Source organism: Neoarthrinium moseri, assembly GCF_022829205.1.
Source record: "Neoarthrinium moseri strain CBS 164.80 chromosome Unknown scaffold106_Wmoseri_CBS_16480, whole genome shotgun sequence".
In the NCBI taxonomy this organism is placed as follows: domain Eukaryota; kingdom Fungi; phylum Ascomycota; class Sordariomycetes; order Amphisphaeriales; family Apiosporaceae; genus Neoarthrinium; species Neoarthrinium moseri.
Genome location: NW_026055220.1, coordinates 32,673 through 46,516, shown reverse-complemented (window position 1 = coordinate 46,516; position 13,844 = coordinate 32,673). Strand labels below are relative to the sequence as shown.

Below are 13,844 nucleotides of genomic sequence, written 5' to 3'. Positions count from 1 at the left end.
TATTAACGTCAGGTGTAAACTTCCAAGAATGATCCTTTCTGCCAAGCTACCTGCCTTCAGCGTCCTGCATGCGGAATTTGTCCACTGGGGGCGTCTCAAAAATGGAGGCAGGCTTGCCGAACGTCAAACCCAAAATAGAAATCGGTCTCATGACCTTCCGTCCCAAAATCCGTTGGAACTGCTTATGAACGATTCCTAGTCAATCGAGCCTGCAACACTTGAGGTTATATAAGTTCATACCGTTGATAGCTCCTATTATAATACTTGAAAAATATTACCATGCTTTTATTGAAGCTGTATAAAGGAACTATATATGTTCCAAGTTGCTCGCCCGGGTTGTCTCCACCTTTCTTGGCAACAAACGGTCTGAGACCAAAACTCAGTGCTACGTTACATTGCGTCCAATCAGCACTCTCTATTTGGTGTGGCAGACCAGGCAGCAGCTCATCCACTACACACTGGATTTCCATAGATATATTAGCACATCGCTCGATTGTGACTCCTATCTCGGATACACGACTTACAGTCGATTAGCGGCTACAGACATCGGAACGCAGCGGCTATTAGGATGGCTCGAACGAAGCAAACAGCTCGATTGAGCAACTACGGGAGAGCACCAAGCCGTTCGTCTCATAAGCGCTCTACGGTAGTTGCTGACGTATGGGCTATCACCGAGATCGCCGAGAACATATTGGCTCGGTTGCCCATGAAGGACCTCCTCTTGGTTCAACGAGTCTCCACAGGCTGGAGAGAGCTGATCAGAAGCTCACCAGTCCTGCAGGAACTTCTTTTCATGCGGCCAAGGGGGTCTGAAGGAACACAGAAGGTTTGGTCCGACGGCGTACCGATACGCGAATTCAACCCGCTCCTCATTAAGCACATGCCTATGTGGTTTCCAAAAGATGAAGGCGTATGGCGTCAAAGCGTCAAAGATGCGCCATGGGCCCAGACGGTTTCAAGGCTTGTATTTCTTCGTCGAGATGCGAGTTGGCGCCGTATGCTCCTGGCACAGCCACCCTTTACCGTATTCGAAAGCGTCCAGCGGGTGCATATCAGGGGTGGCGATAGCCTGTCAGTTGGCAGCGTTGAGCAGCAACATGGCGTTCGCATGGGTCTGGCCTACGACAGAGCTGTGCAATCCGTCCAGGGTGGGTATGGAACAACCCTTCCCAACCATTTCTATACTCTCATGGATGGAAGGGTCGACTATGATGCTCAAGGTTCGAACGTGCACGATGACTTGGAGACGTCAAAAAGAATATTCGGGGGTACAAACAAATTCACGTTGTTCTCTGAGACGACTCGGGGGTGTATGGCGCCAGGATATGAAAGCGTAATCAGAGATCGACTGGAACAACGCCAATTTACCAGCGCAGGATCTGAGTCTGTCGAGATTGTGCTTCATAGGGTCGAACGGGCTCCAGGAGAATGTTATTCATGGTGGACTAAAGATGGCTATAGAGAAAGTTAATGGGTAGCCGGTGGCTTGTCACTATACCTTAAGGAGTTATTTACATCCAGAGGTTTCTAGTGCCCCGGTATGCTTGTCCTTTCAACTTGTGCCATTGAAAGGAATGCATAGTAGGCGCACTAGTGCCCCGGCTATATATATGGGAGACCTAATTGTCAAGAAATGTCATGAATAGTAGGTGACAATGAGATGTCGTGAAGAAAAGCACTTCAATCTCCAGCCCTCTGTACCGCTAAGCTCCGGCGGTGAGACTTGACAAATGGCCCAGAAAGTGCTGTCAGACCGGAATAATGGGTACTTCGCGCACCAATTGTTTTATTTGGGCAAAGGCGCGGAATGGCAACCCCAGTCGCAAGTCAGCCTGCAAATGTGTTGCGCGTTGGAAAGTTTGCCGTCGCCTCTCTGAGGTTTGTGGTACATATTAGAGTTTCCGGTGAGCGATTTCCTCCCTATTACAAGAGTTTCTAGAAACTTGTTTTATCAAATCACCTCACATCTGCCTCATTTCCTGTGGAGAGGCAGAAGTGCCTGGAGTGATCTCCGATACGGCTCTGCAAGTCATAAAAACGAGACCGGCGCCTTATTCGAGTAATATATCTATTCTATACTACCGATACACGGTACATAATTAAGAGTGTAGTCTCCAAGCAATTCAAACAATATCCGACATGGAGCGACAGCTAACCGATCCCTTCGCCGACTATGGTTCCAAGGACTGGTGGTTTGCCCTCACCATCCTCTTCGCGCTCCTCTTCATTATGGTCATTCTCATCTTGGCCGAAATCAAGAGGAAGTGCACGACAGGCGAATTCCAAGAGACTATGAAGGATGCTGCCAGGGGGGTTTGGTGCTTGATCAAGGCTGTCTGCCGCGGAGTTCTCGCAGTACCTGGTCTTATCTTTCACGCACCTGGCATGATCATTGCATGCATTAAAGCCCGCAACGAGGAGTGTAAGCACAAAGGTATCCAAAAGGCCCTTCTTGACGCTTCGAAGGCAGAGGCTGGGCAGGCAAAGGGTCCAAAAGACAACATCAGAGCTCGAAAGAACGACTTGGCGCCTACCGCTGCTACTCACCCCACTGCACCGCCTGCCGAAGCCTTGCCTTCCACTCAATCATTACCCTACAGAATGATCAGTCGGATCTTTCGATGAGGTTGCCAAGCGTTACCGGACGCAGGTCATTGGCCCTCGATGCTCAAGACTCCTGGCCTGTAAGTTAATTCCTTGCAATGTCTGCTAACATTGGGACGTGTCGGCTACACGACTTCTGACTGCGGATCACAGTGCTGGCTTGCCCATATGCAAACTGGAGATTTCGAACCTGTTGATTGCTCTTTATAAGATCGGCTCCTGTCTTGCCGATTACGCGTTCGCCATAAAACCATACTTGGTGTCATCAATTTTAATTCAAGGCCAAGGATCTGCATCTTGGGGCTGAGTAATCATACTATATAAATGTAAAGTGCTTCCGAGGTGGTCAAAATAGGGAGAATTTCTTAGACGGTGTGAAACAAACAAGTAAAGCCGTTATCACAGGGTCCATTCGAAATCATGCATAACTATCATATATCCTACTCCTACTCACGAGATACGCCACAACGCCATGATCTACACGGTGTCAATTCTGCACGTGTCATGCATCAGTTGCGATCACGTATTCGTTGCCGGGGACTGGTTGCCAAGACCAGCATGGACTCGAGTTTTCCTGGCACGATAAGCAAATGTCTGCACTTCTGCCGTCCAGCAGGCTGGGCTTTCAAGTAACCAACGGTAGCCTTACCCATATTTGATAGGGTTTACCTACCTAATTATCCCAACGATTTTACCCAAATGTATTGTGGTTTGACCTATATCTACTGAGCAAGCGCTTTGCTCGTCATTGTAAGACTTATTCGAAGCACGTTTGATTCTAAGATGCTACCTTTCGCATCTCGCCTTGCTATTTCTTGGTCGTTATTCCCCGACTTGCCCGCCTCTTCAGTCCGTTCCGGGCGCCATTCCTTTCACCACCCCTTGTCGTCGAACCACTGCTGCACGTCTGTCAGGAGCGGCGGGGCTTTGTTCTTTCTCCCTCTTTATTCGGCGTCAAGTTCCGCACTTCGCGCCTGGCAGGGTACAAAGTGCCGTGTCGAGAGTTCCGCGGAGAGATCGACATTCTATATACCGGGAGAGACAACTTTGAGAAGTCAATTCGGTGTATGGATATTGAGTTGAAAACGGCATCAACTTTTCCACCCTCGCCAAAGTACATCGCCTTGCAGTAGAGTACCCTATCTGGCGGAGCTCGGCTTATTGGGTACCCGAGCTGATCTTTAGAGGAAGCCCGAACGTTAAAAAAGGTATTGGTGGTGATTTCCTCTTCCGGGAAAGCCATATGGAAGGGATTTCAGGCACCTTCGCGAAGATGCAAGCTGCGACACATTGAGAACGCGGACAAACTCCTGAAATGAAAAGGACGCCAAGACCAAGGCGATGAGATCATTCCAGTGGCAAGTTGTCGATGGGTTTGATCATGCGGAAGACCGGATGCCATTCACATGGGAGGACGAGATGGATCGGCACAAGATGGATTTTGGGCACCGTCGGACAGACTGGTTTACCGACACGGCTTGGGATAAGAACAACACGAAACTGCATCTATAGTACGAAGCCGCGGCTTTTGGTTTTTCAATTCAAGCGGTCTGAGGACGGTCTAGAGAGATGGGTCGAAGCCTGCGAGGCCAGGCTGCTGGTCATCGGGGAGGATGGGCGACAACAAGAGCCGCCAATCCCATCTGATGTGAGAGACCCACAACTCTAGAGACTCAACGACAACGACGATTATCAGTATTGAATAATTTTCTCAAATTGCCTATATATAGTGCAGGTGTAGAATTGACACTAGCTTGAAATGGTTTTTGGAGAAGGGAACCCTTTTTTCAGGGATACGTGCCCAGACTTTACCCGTCTTGGCAGGCCGCCCCCAGCCACGACCTCGCCAGAGTTCCTGACCTGTGCCGAAGTGGCATTCTGTCGCCTCATTGCGAATCCACATCGCAATGTTTTGTCTCTTGAGATGCAACCTTCCTCAAGCACTGGGCGCGTGTGACATTCCTGGAAGTATGCTACGTACGAGCCTTGAACTTCGCTGTGCTGATTGTCGGTCTCCACCGATAAGAATGGGAGCCGATGTGGCTGCCGTCGTTAGATAGCGAGATGCTTGCCACCCAATGACCAGGGTCGCATTGACCGGTACTTAATCTGACGTCCATCAGCCAAACTTGAAATGAGATTGACATCAACGGTGGGCTTTCCATTAGCATTATGCACCATCAGATGGCATGATACATGATAACAGAAGATTTCGGACACCGTGTAGGCATGTACACACGCTTTGAGTCGTCAGCATGGAACTTGTAAGGAGCTTATTGATTGGGAAGGTGGTTGGAACCCTCACATTGGATAAATTAAACGGCACATAGATCACCTGGATCGGCTCACACATTGCGTGCGGGCGGCGGACCCGGATTTGCCCTGGCTATAGGGCCCGCGGGCAGGTTCCACTAGAATGCTGGCCGATTGAGATTATAAAGTCTTGGCTTTGGCCATATCTGGCTCTGTTCTGTCTTGGCCAGCAAGCCAAGACATCCCATCTAGGATCAGCTTCCTTTCTCCGCGTTGTCAATTTCTAGTTGCTGAATCATTTCTTGCCCATTCACGTTCACCGCACTTGATTCAAGATGAAGTTCACCGCCGTACTTGGTGCCCTTCTCGGTGCTGCCGTGGTTACTGCCGCTCCCGGTACCGCCAAGAGACGGGAGCGCGCAGCCAAACTTCTAGCCGAACGCTCTTCTCGCCGAAGTGGACTCATGATCCCGGATATTGATGATACCACCACCTCCCTGGACGTTGCCAACGGTACCAGCCATGTTTCATACTCTACCAATGTAAGACGTCGGTTGTCCAAGTGTAATGAGGTGAAACCCTGACCAAAGTCGATAGTGGGCAGGGGCTGTCATGATTGGCACCGGATACACTACTGTTACTGGTACTTTCACGGTGCCCACTCCCAAGGTCCCCTCCGGTGGGAGTGCTGCCAAGACTTATTCTGCATCCGCATGGGTCGGTATCGACGGCGACACATGCTCGTCGGCTATCCTCCAGACCGGTATCGATTTCAACATCAAGGGTAGCAAGGTTACATACGATGCTTGGTATGAATGGTACGTTCGGCGGCTCTCTACGTATCTAAAAGCACTCCCTGATCTCCCATGTCAAAAGGTACCCCCAGGTCGCTCATGATTTCACTGGCATCACCATGGAAGCCGGTCACAAGATCACTGTGACCGTCACCGCTTCCAGCAAGAAGACGGGTACAGCCGTCATCAAGAACGAGACCACGGGCAAGTCCGTCACACACTCGTTCACTTCTGGTACAGCGTCGCTCTGCCAGACCAACGCTGAGTGGATCGTGGAGGACTTCGAGGAGGGCAGCAGCCTTGTCCCGTTTGCTGACTTTGGCACGGTTACCTTTACCGATGCCACTGTCAATGGCAAGGCCATCAGCAGCCCCACCATCATCGACCTTCGACAGAGTGGAAAAGTCCTCACTTCATGCTCTGCCAGCAGCGAATCTGTTACATGCTCCTACGTCTAAGAACAGCAGCACAAGTAGGGACATCTATAGTACTATGATATTCCTCTGGGATCTATAGCGTCATTTGGCGAAGGTTCAATTCTTGATATGTGAATGATTGCTGGATACAAAGTATAAAGATTATGGTCTTACTCAATACGCTCCCTAGCTGATGTTGACACAATGACGAATACACTACATCAGTTCAAACTACGGCAGAGCTCACATGTGATAACCAAATACCTGATTAGGAGATCAAGGCCTTATTGCATTTCTAGGTCTAGCTAGGTACTATTTAAGAACAGCGTGTTTGCGAACAATCTAGTAAAGACTTATACCAGGCCCATACTGATTTATCCACAGTTCAACCATCTTAAGTCTTGTAGCTACTGTTGTCATAGTATCCATCTGAGTCCCAGCCTGGGTCCTTGTCACGGCGATCCTTGTCTTCTGGGCCTCTCGCATCGGTGGAGTTGTAGTACTCCCGAGTATCCTCCATGTCGTTCGCCTGAGTGGCAGGAGGAAGGTCCTTCTCCTCCACTCCCTCAGAATTGTATGGGTTATGGAAGTTTTTGGGCACGGTGGGATCTGCGCGACGGGAGGACCCGTCGCCGCCCCTAGAACCTTGGCCTGTGGCGGGCTTCTTTCCCTTGTCGCCTCCACCAGAGCCGCTAGAGCCGCCACGACCGCCTGAGCCAGATCCACCAGATCCTGCAGTCGACATGTTTTCTGTTGTTTACGGTTGTTGGGTGTAATGTGTTCGTTTGTGGTGTGGTGTGCAGTAGATGGTGTTGGTACTGCTGTGTGCTCAGCCTCGAGTAAAAAGTCCTCGTATTTATAGACAAACACCGTCGATGATGCTATGACATGGATGCCTGTGACAATACTAACATCACACGCCTGAAAGAGTGAATTCGGAGGTGAATGATTCGCACACCTCGTGAATGGATGTGACAGGCCATTCGTCCCAACTGTGAATATTTCGCCCACAGGTACCAAGACACACTATCAACGCAGACGGTCCATGCATAATGAGATCTCACGCTTGAGGCCTGAAAGTAATTAATATACATATATCCATTCCATTGATCACGCAACTATATCTCAGGCTTCCTCGCTTTCTGCAGTATAGAACCACGAGAATGGTGCAGTTGTCTTTCTATACGTGAGCCTGAAATCCCTATAACCCTCACGTCCTGTCAAGCCAGACCTTGTGCCCTGCAAAATCCGTCCCCCTTTCGGATCTATCCCTGGAGCGGCATGTCCTTCATAGTCCCGTTCTTCTCTCGAATGATAAGATGTGTAACACAGCTAAAGGACTCATTAGTATCTGGAAGTTCGTGTTGGCGACACACTTATGATGGGGCTGACCTTCATATTGTGTTGAATCCTGTTCGCTTCTGTGTGCCATGTCACGGAAGACTCTAGGCACCTATTGTTCTCACATACGTAATGAACACGGCCTTGGCTGTTTAGTCTCCCGGAAACGGATGATCAATGGGGTCAGGGTTCTGAATGATGCCGAATGGATAATCAGCTACATGCCCAATACAGATTGAAGCGTAGCCTCGCCGAAGAAACTCGCACAAATCGTCGATCCTGGTGGACAGAGCGCCGCCAATGGGCAGCACAGAATGGTCGGGCGAGAACGATTCGAATCTCGTCCGGGTACATGCCTGAGGATCCGTGGCAACGCGCGGCGCAACATTTAGTTTCACTATTCCTGGAAGCTGTTCTATCCAGGTCCAATCTGTTGTTGCGCTGCCGTTACCAAGGTCTTTCCACGTCGTGAGACGCAAACCCCACCCGAACGGCTTGGGAATTTCCACCTTGTCAATCAGAAAGTCTGTGGAGCAAACCTCACAACCGCTATACTTTCCCAGACTTGTCAGACAACCATTGTCGCAGTTTCTGTCGTGGCGGAAGATGCAGTCTAGCTGGAGACACAGTTCTCCTGGTCCGATCTTAGTCGACTCCAAACAACCAGGCGTATGTGTTATTCCGGACTTGCACCTCCGGGCGCAGGCTCTATGAGGGTACAGATCTGGGAGAGTGCATCCATCATGCAACTCTGTACTCCATTTCTTGTGTTTACAGAGTGGTTCGAACTGAATCGGTCGAGCTATGTCGATGGGAGCGTACCAACTCTCCTGCAAAGCGTGTTCTAGTCTCCATACCGCTGCCGAAGTTACGTCTTGACAGGCCCAGACTTGCTCGGTCTTGAGAACAAGCCGATCATTACGAACCTTGCATTCAATATTGATGGAAATCATGAAGCCATTTATGCTACTTGCTCTGGTAGTATTGACTTGCTCCATGAGGTGTCGGTAATCCTTGCGTTGGCGATGAAGCTTCATGATGCCCTTGATCAAAACAGGTGTAAGCCGCCGTGGAATGTCATCACTGAACATGTTATCCCCGGTGCATGAGTAAAGACATTCGTACCCCTTGGTATCTCGGCCTTGTATCATCGGGCCCTCACGCATTAGGGAACGTAGTGGTGGATGGAGTTTTTGACATGGAAGGCAATGTGCCATGGGGTCGATGTCCCTCGAGAGGATATCAAGGAACTGTGAATGCTGATCCTCATCATCCTGGAGTTGAACATCCCCCCACATCAGGCGAGATCTCATGCGACTATTGACGAGAGACAGCAACGTGATCGAAGCACTCGGCAATTGGTCTGTGACACACCGCAGCACGCACTGCGGCAGCCTCTCCACCAGTGACATGCCAAATCGATGTCGCCGATCAGCAACGGCGAAAGTTCGAGGGTTGAGTCCAGGGTTCAACTGAAGCACGGTTTGTTCGTCATCAGTAAGCTGGGGGTCATAATCGTTGGGTGTCGCAGCAGATGAACCATGCCCACTGCCATCGGCCCAGCCGTCAGGAGTCATACCAGACCCCGGAAGTGGCTGCATCGCCATCGCGTGAATCCTGTGTCAATGGATGTTCAACGGTTCTTGTGTTGATGATATCCAAGTAAGGCAAAAAGTTGTGAAAGATGAGGCGGTTCGGCGACGAAATGGAGCTGTCGACATCAAAAGAGGGAACAGCGAGAAACGAAGTGAATTGATGCAGTTCACCCTTGGATAGTCATGTGAGGTGAAAAACCATCAAGCGCGAAGAGAACCCAGCTGCCTTGAGGGTTGAACAAAGAGGAGAGTTTCCTCAGTCGACACCCGGTCGAGCTTGTGGTCGAGTATGGTGGTGGACGACTAGTGGGGAGCAAACGGAGGCACACTCGTTGAAACTAGGTAGAAGCTGAGCGGTAGCCATGGTGATGACCGGCTCACATTTCACTTGGTTTACACATGCACATACTAGCCCCGCCGAGTCTTTGATTGTCACCTGCCCTGGAGTTATTTCTGTCTTGTTATCTTTGGATTTGCCTATTTAGCTCGGTTGCCTAGGTATGTAATGGAAACAGGGAAACATAGTGAAGCAATGATACTACCGAAATCCTCGATACAGACCTACCACCAATCGATGCAACCAAGCTTAGGCAAAGACGCGAGCTCTCCGTGGTGGTATGAAGCGCCACTCCCAGCGACACACAAAGTTGTATATCGACTTCTTGAAATTTGGCCGTGAGATATCCCACTGCATCGGGTACTCAGGCTCGCCCCTCTTGTAAGTAGATCCCGGCTTGCCTACAACCCACGGGCGTGGCTCCAAGGCAATCGCCTGCTTCAGCGTCTCGAGCGAGAACGAAGTTTGGTTTTCGAAGCGGTCAACGTACCTTTGAATCTGCCTGGCCCGTAGCAGCATGGTGTTCGAGAATTCGTTCTTGTTGAAGTAGATGCCGCGCCGGGGATGGAAGGTCTTTTGAATCCCGTTGAAGTTGGGGCCGGTCGAGCTGGTCCGTAGTACGGTGTCAGAGAAATCCCTCTTGTTGAAGTCTATTCCCCGCCGGGGATGGTAGGTCTTTCGGATCCCATTGAAGTCTGGACCGCTTGAGCTTATCCTAGGCCGAAGTCTGTACACACTGTGGGATGTGAACTCCCGGATCTGCTCTAGGTTCTCGGCCCAGCCGACGGCCTTGGTTCGCTTCGGCACTGATGGCGATCCAGCCCCTCCGCCTCCCGCCGTGTCGTCGTCATCATCATCGTCACGACGTCGCTTGAGAATTCCTCGAGGATATCCGTGGCCGCCGCCGTCACCTCCTCCGCCAGCTCCTCCCGACGGATCAGCTCCTGAATCACCGTCGATCAGCTCGAGTGCCGCTTCATCGTCGTCGCCGTCCGGGTCAACGAATCTGTAGGATCGAGACTGCATGTTCGACCACGGCAAAACGTCTCCTTGAGTCAGGAAAGGGGCGAACCCCCCGTGTGTGACAACCGAAATCACAGCATCGTCGCTGTCGTGGCTGCGAGCGAGATGACGTAGCCAGATGCGCATTGTACGTGCGCGCTCGAGGACTGCCTCAAAGTTGTATCTGTATCGGCTGTCAGGCCCCCGGTCATTAAACCCGTCCAGCAACAAATCAGTGTTAACAAACTCACCTCCCAAGTCCTCAATGGTGTCACGATCTCTTGGGATGTTGCACGGGCTATCGGCGACCTCCTGAATGTCGGGGTGAACAATAACCTCTTGGCCATCGTCGATCCCAAAGGCCAAGATCGCGGTCCTGATGGTCCTCCACGACGGTGATGCCACCAGGTGCGTCACACTGTTTCTTAGGTCGCGGTTTCGGTCAGAGAAGACTTCGCATTGTCGCTCGCCGTGTAGGGTCAGATCGGGGTCAATGAGGGAACTAAACCGAGGAGCGATGTTGTGCTTCGCGTGTGCGTGACGCACCACTACTATCGTCGGTGCCATCGCTCTTCGCTCCAGTAGTTGGCCACTTTCGAGCTATGCCAGTGAGCAAAGTAGGACAGACCATAACGTAATTGAGCTTTGTGCGAATGCCATCATGGCGAAGCCTTAAGTAGTCAGCCTGGAGCCCTTGATCGGTGAGAAAGATCAAAGCTGTTGTGCTTGTACGATGAGTAGCTATTTTGAAAGGTCCACTGACTCCAAAACAAAGAGGCTACAACAATACGATGGCACATACTCTTTGTCAGTATGCTCTTTCTCTCAAAAGTCTTGTCGAAGCGACCAGAGGTGATGGTCTAAAGATCAAGGAAATGATTATGAACACCTACCAGCGCAAGTAAGCCTCTCTTTTCCTGACCTTTAAGGCCACGGGCAGCAGTTCACCAACTCTTTCTTCTCCCTATGGTATCGATCCTTGGGGGAAGGAGCTCCTGGGGGATTCAGGGAGGTGGGATCACTGTGTCAGCTTCTGCCGACGCCCCCGCTCGTCCTTTCATCATCGAAGCCACCGAATAGCTTTTTCTGATAAGCTCATACGTATGCTGATAGCGGGAATGGAGACGCAGCAACGTAAAAGAAAACCTCTACAGGATATAAGGAGTAGAGCGTGTTTGGATCTCAGCGGCAGTTGAAAACTCTGGCATTCTTTCAATATCTGATTCAAAGAAGCAAGTAGTGTCACATCTCAGCGGATGCCCGGATCATGGAGGCCGTGGATGCCTGGTGTACTCAACCGCAATATCTTAGGGGGCGTTGTGTAACCTCGCTTGCAACCCCTGAGACGCGACACGCCCTCTATATTAGGTGTGTGGCATGAATGACGATACACATCGAGGTGAGATACATGCAGGTTTGCTGCGGGGTGATCCGAGTAGAGTTACATGTACTTGTTGCGGTGAACAACGCGCGTGCGCTGATGGTTATTCGCCTAAGGTCGAACTGCCATAGCTGTCACTCGGATCCAAATTCTGCCGGTTTTCTGCTCTCTTCATCTTATTACTTATCTTGTTACCGATTTATAAGTCTGTCGACAGATTTTTAGAGTCCTAGAGAGATGCACGGCGGCTGATGGTGAACCTCAGGGCTTGGACAGCCACCAGTGGTGGTTGCAAAGACGAACGCTCTGCAGCCCCTGAGCCAGCCAGCACTCAGCGCCACAGCTAGTAACTTTCTCACACGTATTTACTCGCCATAGAGCTATGCCTCTAGTACCTGGTCCTTAGTGTGCTGCAGAGAGTGGTCTCAGGAGAGTATGCTTATTCTAGCAAAGGACATGAGCTGAAACAATCTACATGGAAAGAAATACGATACACCGCTTTTTATATGCATCGCGAATTGGTCCAAGGGATTTTGAGTATCATGCTTTAGGCCTCAAAAAGAAGGCGTTTTCAAAACACTGGACCATCTAGGCCTCACTCCATCGTCACGTTTTGGGGTATAACCACCCAACGAACACTTCTACCGTGCTTTCTACTTCTGGGCTATACCATATTATGTTTATCTGAACATTTACTTGCATCTTAAGGTATCTTAGCATATAAGAAGGAGGTCTGATGCTATCCGAGTGTACTTGTGTTCAAACATGGCCAGTTCTTCAAAAATCTTGTCTCCTCCCATATATGGATTACTTGTAGATGGGTTGCCAGTTGGCTTTCCCTCTTTTGGAAATATCTGCCCCTGTGGCCACTTGGAATTACATTTACTTAGGGCACTCCCCTTGTGAGACTTGATCTGATCCTTGGCATTGCCATATGGTGACGTTGACGCCCCCACAACAATCCAACCCGCATCCTTCCGCGAGATTGATGTTGCCTCGAGCCAATCATTGCCGAGCTCACAATGGGCACACCAGCACTCACCGAAAACTCACAAGCAGGTGCCGCGAATAAGGTTTGATATGCTCCTCGATATAGACCCCAAGGTCAGGATTTTCTATCTTTTCGAGCGCCTTGTTCCCCACATGCAGCTGACTGTAGCAATCTTGGACGCTTGCGGAAACGGCATCAAATTCCGACATGGCTTTGTCTTGACGCCATCATTATGACCCGTGGTCATAACGCAGGGGCTCATCACCCAACTACTCTCTAGTCTTCTTACGCAATACGCATTCCCACAGAGCAGGGTATTCAGGATGGGTTCCATTTCGCGAACGGCAAGATTTTTGTTGCCTGCCGGCCAGCAGTCAGACACAATTCATTGGATGGTAGCGATCGATTGCAGGTACCATTTCTCGCACGGCCGGGCCTTCTGGCCACAGAGATTATCCACCCCTGCCGATCTTTTCAGCTTCGTGGAAATGGAAAATCCTCGAAGCCCACCAGGACTACTTTGGATCGTAAGCATCCCGAGAAAGAAGAGCGCGAGCAGTCAACCCAACCACTACCCTTGACCCACAGACTCATAGACGTGCCTCAGAGCGCACTACATCAGACAGCCAAAGCATAGTTTCTCTTGGTTTTGATTCGTTCCCAGCAATTGTAGTCTAGTAAGTCTGTTGCCGCCGAATGCGCATTAACTGGATGCGTCTGAAAAAAGCTCCGAACGGTTCACCCAGCCAGAAGTTGCGAAGATGCCTATCAACTTGCTTGGAAGAAGTGCTTAGAAGCGGTTAGAACGTTTTTGTTTCTTTATTTCTTGTGAACTCACACTCTTCTAGGTAGGGTTGCGTCAGGCTCCAGGGGTAGCTTCGCCTGAGCCAACACCCAAACTGACAAGGGTACATGTTTCAATGCTGGCCTTGATCAGCCAATGGGGTAGAAAACACAATCCTGGCTGCAGACCAACAGCCACTCAGCGTGAACACGTCGCTTTTTTCTTGTCGAAACTGCGGACCGCCGCGCTGGAGAATAAGGGCGGCTTGGTTTGCCTCGGGGACTAAAGAAAACACTAAGCCATCGCGATCTATCCCTGACGCAATCAAACCTAGAAGAGTCTGGGC

At 50.4% G+C, this 13,844-nt stretch overlaps 6 protein-coding genes across 6 annotated transcripts; 3 read left to right on the top strand and 3 right to left on the bottom strand.

Moving 5' to 3' along the window:
- Window positions 1–568: 568 nt before the first annotated feature.
- Window positions 569–1,471, top strand: JN550_013178 (uncharacterized protein; the record flags this gene model as incomplete). The annotated part of the gene is made up of 1 exon (XM_049311736.1): window positions 569–1,471. One exon carries the CDS (start codon window positions 569–571, stop codon window positions 1,469–1,471), a length of 903 nt encoding a protein of 300 aa, XP_049164845.1.
- A 668-nt stretch (window positions 1,472–2,139) lies between these two features.
- JN550_013177 (uncharacterized protein) lies at window positions 2,140–2,625 on the top strand (the record flags this gene model as incomplete). The annotated part of the gene is made up of 1 exon (XM_049311735.1): window positions 2,140–2,625. The coding sequence occupies one exon, from the start codon at window positions 2,140–2,142 to the stop codon at window positions 2,623–2,625; it is 486 nt and encodes a 161-aa protein (XP_049164844.1).
- Window positions 2,626–5,192: 2,567 nt separating this feature from the next.
- JN550_013176 (uncharacterized protein) lies at window positions 5,193–6,109 on the top strand (the record flags this gene model as incomplete). Its single annotated transcript, XM_049311734.1, has 3 exons — window positions 5,193–5,399; window positions 5,455–5,675; window positions 5,734–6,109. The coding sequence occupies 3 exons, from the start codon at window positions 5,193–5,195 to the stop codon at window positions 6,107–6,109; spliced, it is 804 nt and encodes a 267-aa protein (XP_049164843.1).
- Window positions 6,110–6,461: 352 nt separating this feature from the next.
- On the bottom strand, window positions 6,462–6,812 carry JN550_013175 (uncharacterized protein; the record flags this gene model as incomplete). The annotated part of the gene is made up of 1 exon (XM_049311733.1): window positions 6,462–6,812. One exon carries the CDS (start codon window positions 6,810–6,812, stop codon window positions 6,462–6,464), a length of 351 nt encoding a protein of 116 aa, XP_049164842.1.
- A 748-nt stretch (window positions 6,813–7,560) lies between these two features.
- JN550_013174 (uncharacterized protein) lies at window positions 7,561–9,015 on the bottom strand (the record flags this gene model as incomplete). Its single annotated transcript, XM_049311732.1, has 1 exon — window positions 7,561–9,015. The coding sequence occupies one exon, from the start codon at window positions 9,013–9,015 to the stop codon at window positions 7,561–7,563; it is 1,455 nt and encodes a 484-aa protein (XP_049164841.1).
- Window positions 9,016–9,589: 574 nt separating this feature from the next.
- On the bottom strand, window positions 9,590–10,909 carry JN550_013173 (uncharacterized protein; the record flags this gene model as incomplete). The annotated part of the gene is made up of 1 exon (XM_049311731.1): window positions 9,590–10,909. One exon carries the CDS (start codon window positions 10,907–10,909, stop codon window positions 9,590–9,592), a length of 1,320 nt encoding a protein of 439 aa, XP_049164840.1.
- Between the last annotated feature and the right edge of the window lie 2,935 nt (window positions 10,910–13,844).